At 44.2% G+C, this 6,601-nt stretch overlaps 2 protein-coding genes across 4 annotated transcripts; one reads left to right on the plus strand and one right to left on the minus strand.

The window, feature by feature from the left end:
• Positions 1-114: 114 nt before the first annotated feature.
• tymp (thymidine phosphorylase) lies at positions 115-4,458 on the plus strand. Of its 3 annotated transcripts, XM_061761351.1 has the most exons (10): positions 115-253; positions 615-738; positions 1,136-1,338; positions 1,411-1,509; positions 2,090-2,219; positions 2,285-2,403; positions 2,842-3,010; positions 3,259-3,486; positions 3,748-3,888; positions 4,001-4,458. In XM_061761351.1, the coding sequence occupies exons 2-10, from the start codon at positions 621-623 to the stop codon at positions 4,141-4,143; spliced, it is 1,350 nt and encodes a 449-aa protein (XP_061617335.1). In that variant the 5' UTR covers positions 115-253; positions 615-620; the 3' UTR covers positions 4,144-4,458. The 3 variants fall into 3 exon arrangements, with proteins under 3 accessions (XP_061617335.1, XP_061617334.1, XP_061617333.1); XM_061761350.1 differs by having other exon boundaries at positions 603-738; positions 1,136-1,509; XM_061761349.1 differs by having other exon boundaries at positions 1,136-1,509.
• Positions 4,459-5,060: 602 nt separating this feature from the next.
• Positions 5,061-6,390, minus strand: lsm8 (LSM8 homolog, U6 small nuclear RNA associated). The gene is made up of 4 exons (XM_061761377.1): positions 6,139-6,390; positions 5,849-5,889; positions 5,353-5,480; positions 5,061-5,278 (listed from the first exon to the last, which is right to left on the minus strand). The coding sequence occupies exons 1-4, from the start codon at positions 6,167-6,169 to the stop codon at positions 5,188-5,190; spliced, it is 291 nt and encodes a 96-aa protein (XP_061617361.1). The 5' UTR covers positions 6,170-6,390; the 3' UTR covers positions 5,061-5,187.
• Positions 6,391-6,601: the final 211 nt, after the last annotated feature.

Here is a 6,601-nt window from a genome sequence, read left to right on the forward strand (position 1 = left end):
GTCAATGACTGACGCACGGGCACGCACGCACGCACGCACGCACGCACGGCAATTGGAACACGTTTGAAAAGCAGACAAACAAACAAATGAGGACAGGAATGACAAATAAAAAGGGTTGAAGAGAGAGAAGTCGTTGAACTCGAACCGTCAGTCAATGATGCTTGGCCGCTGCCACTGGCTGACGGGCTGACGATCCCTACGGAGACTTCAACATTTTTGCTTGTGTGTCGAGGGGGAAAGTCTTCAACTTCAGGTGAGCGCTCTGATTATTATAATTCTGATGTTTTGATGTGATATTTCAATGAGGTGTTTCATGCCATTTCTGCTTATGCGCAGCTTTATTCCGAAATGGAATAAATTTACCACGGTAGCGGTGACTCGTCTGTGCGATATGTTTAGCTCCGCCTATCCTAAATGTATATACAGGACAATAGAAACTACGCTAATGTAAATGGTTCCAAAATGCAAACGCTTCCTTTTTTCCCAGTTTTTGGGTGTGAGTGACATGTTAGCGAAAAGGGAAAGCGAAAGTGAAAGTGAATGCATTGCAAATCTTTTTTAGCCTTACAATCCAACATCATATTGTTTCATATGCAAATGAGATCTAACTCCAGGTGGCCATGTTGTCCATCCCGGATCTGATCAAGAAGAAGCGGGACGGCGGTTCGCTGAGTGACGGCGACATTCAAACGTGGCTGGAGGCCGTGACCGGCGGACGCGTGGAGGGCTGCCAGACAGGTGACCAACGTCAACAACAGCTCCTTCATCATTTACTCCATATCCTTCGTCCATTTTACGTTGCGATTCGATTTGATTTGGATTCATCACTTTGTGATTCAATTCGGTTTTGAGTCATTAGGTTGCAGATAGGATCACATTTTGATTCTTTACGTTGCGATTCAATTTGATTTTGATTCGATATTGATTTTAATAGATTTTGACTCTTGTACATTGTGAAAAGAAAAACAAACCCCCCCCAAAAAAATCGACTTTTGTCCATTTCCTGTGTTGCGCGTTCACACGGGAATCCAACATGACCTCAAATGTGACCTTTCAAAGTTGAAGCCGCTGCTCGCCATTTTCGACGGCTCCATATTTCACCCACGCATCGTGACTTGCTCTCGTCCTATCTGAGGCGCCATGCTGATGGCCATCTGGCAGCGGGGCATGGACGCGCGCGAGACGGCGACGCTGACCAAAGCGATGATGCTGTCGGGGGAAGTGATGTCGTGGCCGCCAGAGTGGGCGGGGCTGCTGGTGGACAAGCACTCCACGGGTGGCGTGGGCGACAAAGTCAGCCTGGTGCTGGTGCCCGCGCTCGCCGCTTGCGGCTGCAAGGTGACTCTGAAAAGTGACTCGAAAAAGCGTCACGCTTTTTCCCCATTTTGTCTTGTCGACGTGTCTCGCCAGGTCCCGATGATAAGTGGGCGGGGCCTGGCCCACACCGGAGGTACGCTGGACAAGCTGGAGTCCATTCCCGGTTTCGGCGTCCACCAGTCGGCTGAGCAGGTGCCTTATGGGAGGGAGCCCCATATTTCAGCTTTTCTTTTGAGACGTTGAATTTTCCACACTTTTTTTCGGGATTGTATTTTTTTTCCAGCCATTTTATATAGATGAATAAATGAATTATTTTTGAACTGAATTTATGTTAAGATTGGGAAAGAAATCAGTGCTCGAAGTTTGATAGTTTCCCCCCCCTTTTTTCAATTTCAAATTTAGATTTTGATGTGGTAAAAATTCTGTGTTGAATTATATGTCGACAATTTTTTTCGCAAATATATCAGAGGCAATAAATGTATGACTATATATTATTTTTAGCACTTTTATTTTGTACCCAATTTTTTTACATGCGAGGTTTTAAAAACAAGAATTTGTTTTCCTGTGAATTTATTTTAAAATTGAAAAAAAATCACAGGCGAAAACAAATGTTCAAATTCAAATTTTGAGGCGAAAAAATGTGAAATCAGTGATAGAAATTCCAGATGTATAATAGCAACAAAAGTGGGTACACCCCTTTGTGAAACTGAAAATACGGGTATTCAAAAGAACCGTGACTGGCGTACTGATACTGTACCCGAATATTTGTCAGCTGCGAGCCATCCTGAGCAGCGTGGGCTGTTGCATTGTGGGTCAGACGGAGACGCTGGTTCCCGCCGACCGCATCCTCTACGCCGCGCGCGACATCACGGCCACCGTGGACAGCATGCCGCTCATCGCTGGTAGCGCCCCGAGCCCGAAGCAAATCGTCGGCAATAACCGGACGCCCGTGTTGTCTTCCGGCCAGGCTCCATCATCTCCAAGAAAGGCGCCGAGTCGCTGACGGCGCTGGTCCTGGACGTCAAGTTCGGCCGGGCCGCTCTCTACAAAGACTTGGGCAGCGCCAAGGAGCTGGCGCGCCTCCTGGTAAGTCCTTTGGACTTTGCAAACACGCCGATTGATTTCATTTGGCTTTATTTCTGGAGCCAGTTCACAACACAACCGGTTTGGAAGTTAGGGTCGCGAGACGGGCTTTGGGTTTCAAATTTGTCGGGTTGACGCAAAGACTTGGGGGGGGGGGGGGGGGTGGAAAGGAGGAAATTTTCATAGAGAAAGACGAGGACGATCAAGTAAAAGTCAAATTAGTGGGAGAGGAAAAACAGGTCATGGAAGATGAAATAGGAGAAGAAGGAAGAAGTCGTAGAAGAGGAAAGGGGACATTTCCATCGAAAAGAAGAAGAGAAAGATGATTAAAAAGTGGAAGAAGTAGTAGAGGAAGATTTGAGGCAAAAAAAAGGGAAAATACTTGATATGACGTATTTGTAAGCAGCCTAGTGTGACGTCGCGCGTGTGCGCCTGTTGCAGGTGCAGGCGGGCAACGATCTGGGCATGCGCACGGGCGCGCTGCTGAGCCGCATGGACGGCGTGATCGGATGCAGCGTGGGCAACAGTCTGGAGGTCATCGAGGCGCTCCGCCTGCTCAAGGGCGACCACCGGCACAGCCGAGACCTCGTGGAGCTCGTCGGCGCGCTCGGTAAACGCCACGCGCGCCTCGCGACATCTGGACTGGCCGGGTACTAGTCCCCGCTAGTAAAATGATTCAGCGCGCGAGGAGAACGAGTCGGGCGCAGTCTCGCGCCAATATACCGACGCACTAGTTGGATGTCTGCTACTAGTACTAGTCATGACATTATAAATTTCAAGTAGTTAACGTCTAGCGTTTCACTTGAAGTACTAGTTTCCCTCCCTCGCAAAGCGTGACGGCGTCCGATCGGCTCTCAGGCGGCCTCCTGCTGGCCATGACGGGACTGGCGGCCGACCGATCGGAAGGCGCGGGGAAGATTTTGCAGGCTGTGATGGGCGGAGCCGCTCTGCTCAAGTTCCAGGCCATGATGGAGGCTCAGGGCGTCGCCCCGGAGACGGCGAGGGCGCTGTGCGCCGCCGACGCCGACTACTTCAAGATTCTGAGGAAAGCCAAACATCAGCTGGACTTGACGGCCAAACACGACGGTAGACAAAAAGCGGGGCAAAAACACTGACAAACAAACAAACCAAAAAAAACCAACACTTTTGCTATGTTACAGCCTTTTTACAAAATGGATTAAATTTGATTAAATTCATTTTTCAGTTGAAAATTCTACACATAACACAAGATTTTTTGAAATGTTTGCAAATGTATTCAAAATTCAAACTAAGAATGCATCCACTGTGTGTCATATTATGATTTGAAATGATCATATCTTGTTAATATTATTCTTGAACGTGTTGTAGGCGTGCTGGTGGACGTGGATGGTTTGGTTTTAGCGGAAGTGGTTCATAAGTTGGGGGCCGGGCGTTCCAAGGCCGGACAGCCTGTCAATCACAGCGTGGGGGCGGAGCTACTGCTCTCCCTCGGCCAGAAAGTCTCCAAAGGTGAGCTTCCTTCCGTTGCCTTCGCAGGCCCGTGAAACCTTCAGCTTCGGCTTTGGCTTCGGTCTGACTAACTTGTGGTTATTTCTTCATATTGTCACGTTTTTTTTTTCAGGCGCCCCCTGGCTGCGACTCCACTACGAGGAGCCGGCTCCCAGTTCAGACCAGATCGAGCGACTGCAGAGCGCTCTCGTCCTGGGATCGCCCGCCGACTGGCGAAAGCAAAGTTTGGTGCAAGAAGTGCTGCTTCCTGTTTGACGCACGTCGTCGAACCCGACTCATTTTGGGGCTGCGCTCGAATATGTCTTTGAAAAACTTTGGTGCTCAAGGACCACATTTGATTTTTAAAACAGACACCATGGCCAGCACGTTTGTAGAAAAAAAAAGATAAAATGTTGATTTAAGAAAATGTATTTTCAGAATTACATTTGTATTTCAATTATAATTGATTAACCCATTTTTTTAGTTAGATAAAATTGTAAAAATATCATAGAATTGTAAAACGGTTCATTTTAATATTTCATTCTCATTGGTTTTGAATTTTCTTACAACCAATTAAATAATACAAATATGTGTAAATGTGTTTTTTAATATTTTCCCCTCATTTTTATTTAGAATGGAATTATAATGCATTAACCAATTATTTAATAAATACATTTATTGTATTTGTAAAAGTTTTTACTCAGGTTTTCATTTTTTACATTAACAATTAGTTTTTACTCATATTTTTCATTGTTTACAATTAACCAATTAGCTAAATGAAACAAAATATTTTATGTATTATATTATTTATAAAATACTATTTAAAAATATTTCACTCATAAATCTAGTTATAATTAACCAATTATTTAGCTTTAAATGTATATGTAACTTTCCAATACTTTTCAAATTTGGATTTGTTTAATGTAATTACAATGCATTCAACAATTATTTAACAAGTACATTAAATGTACTTGTAAAATTGTTGATTTTGCTGTTTTTTTCCTTTTATTCACAATAAATCAATTTAGAAATTAGTGAGATTAAGGAATAAAAAAAGTGAATGAATAAATAATTTGAATTTGCCAATTTTAGGAAAACAAATAATACAGAATTTAAGATGACAGAACTGGTCGTCGTGCCGTATTGAAGAACGAAGCGGCCCTTATGTTTCCTACCCAACTTAGATTGTTGCATTGTGTCCATATTTCACAAACTTTATTAAATCATGGAACGCATAAAACATCACTGAACAGAACATGATATATATATATATATATATATATATATCTTAAAAAAAACACGATGGTGGTGGTTTCAAGATCAGTGGACGACGGAGTTGAGCGGCTCTGCTCGGATGTTCCCCAGATCCAGCGTGGAGTCCGTCTCCTCGTCGATCTCGCCGATCACAGCGCTGGCGAACGCACGAGAAGAAGTCAGATGATGATGTTTCACGCACACGCAATGCCAACGTAAACGTTCACCCACACGTTGTCTCCCCGGACGATGTAAAGTCCCAGAACCACTTGCTCCACGCCCTGACCTGAGCTGAACACGCGCTCATGACTCTCGTCCAGGATCAAGTTGATGGTCTGGTCGAAGCCCTTGAGCGTCCCCTGAACACAAATTAGATGACATCCTACTTTCACAATTAGTCATACAGCCAATCCTCATCTATTGGAAAGTTTTCTTGTGTCCCAGTTTTCATGTGCGCACGTGTCCTAGTATCTTTGAGCCATTGTGTCCTCGTGGGGTTTTGACCTTATCTACTTGTGGACTTGTGTCCTACTCCTTTGCAGCACTAACGAGTGAACGTTGTACGTGCTTCGCTGTGAGGCATTTTCTTTTAATGGTGTAGGATGAGTTAGAAATGAGATTTAAGTGTTTTGGGGTCACAGTTTGACATATATTTAGAGTTTACATTTTCAATAAAGGCAATTATGAACATTTTTCGGGGATGGGCCGCTGACAACCATGAACTCACCACGATCATCCTGCCGTCTGACGTCACGATGGCCACCGTACCTGAGGGGCAAAACACGTGACGTAAATGATTTGTGTATGCTGCGTTATGACTTCAGGTGTGACAGCAACGCCCCACGGAGCAAATAGCTGAATGCTGTTTTTTTTTTTTTTCAATGAACAAAATAACATTAACGGTCAACATTTCGAGCATTTTGTTCCTAAAATGAGCACAACAAGTCATCAGAAGATGCTACATGTTAACATGGAATGGAGAGGAGCATGCTAGCTAGTTAGCTGGTGGTGGTATACGGTTAATGTAGCTCTCCAGTGCCGTGGACATCCTGCTGCTTCCTGCGCCGTAGAGCCAGCGGTCGCCTCGATCACGAAAAGACTTTGAATGTTTGCCTAAAAAAGACGACAAACTGGAGCCTGTGTGGAAGAGCTGCTAGCAGCAACCAAGGGCCGGTGAGTACGTCACGTCCGGTTTCGTCACGCACGCTCGAGACGCTCAAAAAACGATTGAATAAAAACAATAAAAATGGGAAATTAACATATAAATTAATGTAGTTAATTCTACAATTTTGATGGCAATAATTTGACTAAAAATGACTCTTTGTTCTAACGTCATATCCTGTACGTCAACGCGCACGCGACGCAGAAATGTATTTTAAATTTGAAATTATTAGAAATTTATACTAACCAAACATATTGTACATTATTGCATTATTTATTACATTTAATTAATTATAATAATCGTGTAAGGGTTGGAAGC

The sequence above is a fragment of the Phyllopteryx taeniolatus genome, chromosome 22 (assembly GCF_024500385.1).
Source record: "Phyllopteryx taeniolatus isolate TA_2022b chromosome 22, UOR_Ptae_1.2, whole genome shotgun sequence".
NCBI classification, from domain to species: domain Eukaryota; kingdom Metazoa; phylum Chordata; class Actinopteri; order Syngnathiformes; family Syngnathidae; genus Phyllopteryx; species Phyllopteryx taeniolatus.

Coding starts and splice junctions, on each gene's coding strand:
- lsm8 (XM_061761377.1), bottom strand. CDS start 6,169: ATGTCCACGGCACTGGAGAGCTACATTAACC. Junction 5,890..6,138: donor ACTGGAGAGCTACATTAACC/GTATACCACCAC, acceptor TTTGCCCCTCAG/GTACGGTGGCCATCGTGACG. Junction 5,481..5,848: donor CAGACGGCAGGATGATCGTG/GTGAGTTCATGG, acceptor ATTTGTGTTCAG/GGGACGCTCAAGGGCTTCGA.
- tymp (XM_061761350.1), top strand. CDS start 621: ATGTTGTCCATCCCGGATCTGATCAAGAAGAAGCGGGACGGCGGTTCG. Junction 2,220..2,284: donor CAGCATGCCGCTCATCGCTG/GTAGCGCCCCGA, acceptor TCTTCCGGCCAG/GCTCCATCATCTCCAAGAAA. Junction 3,487..3,747: donor CTTGACGGCCAAACACGACG/GTAGACAAAAAG, acceptor AACGTGTTGTAG/GCGTGCTGGTGGACGTGGAT.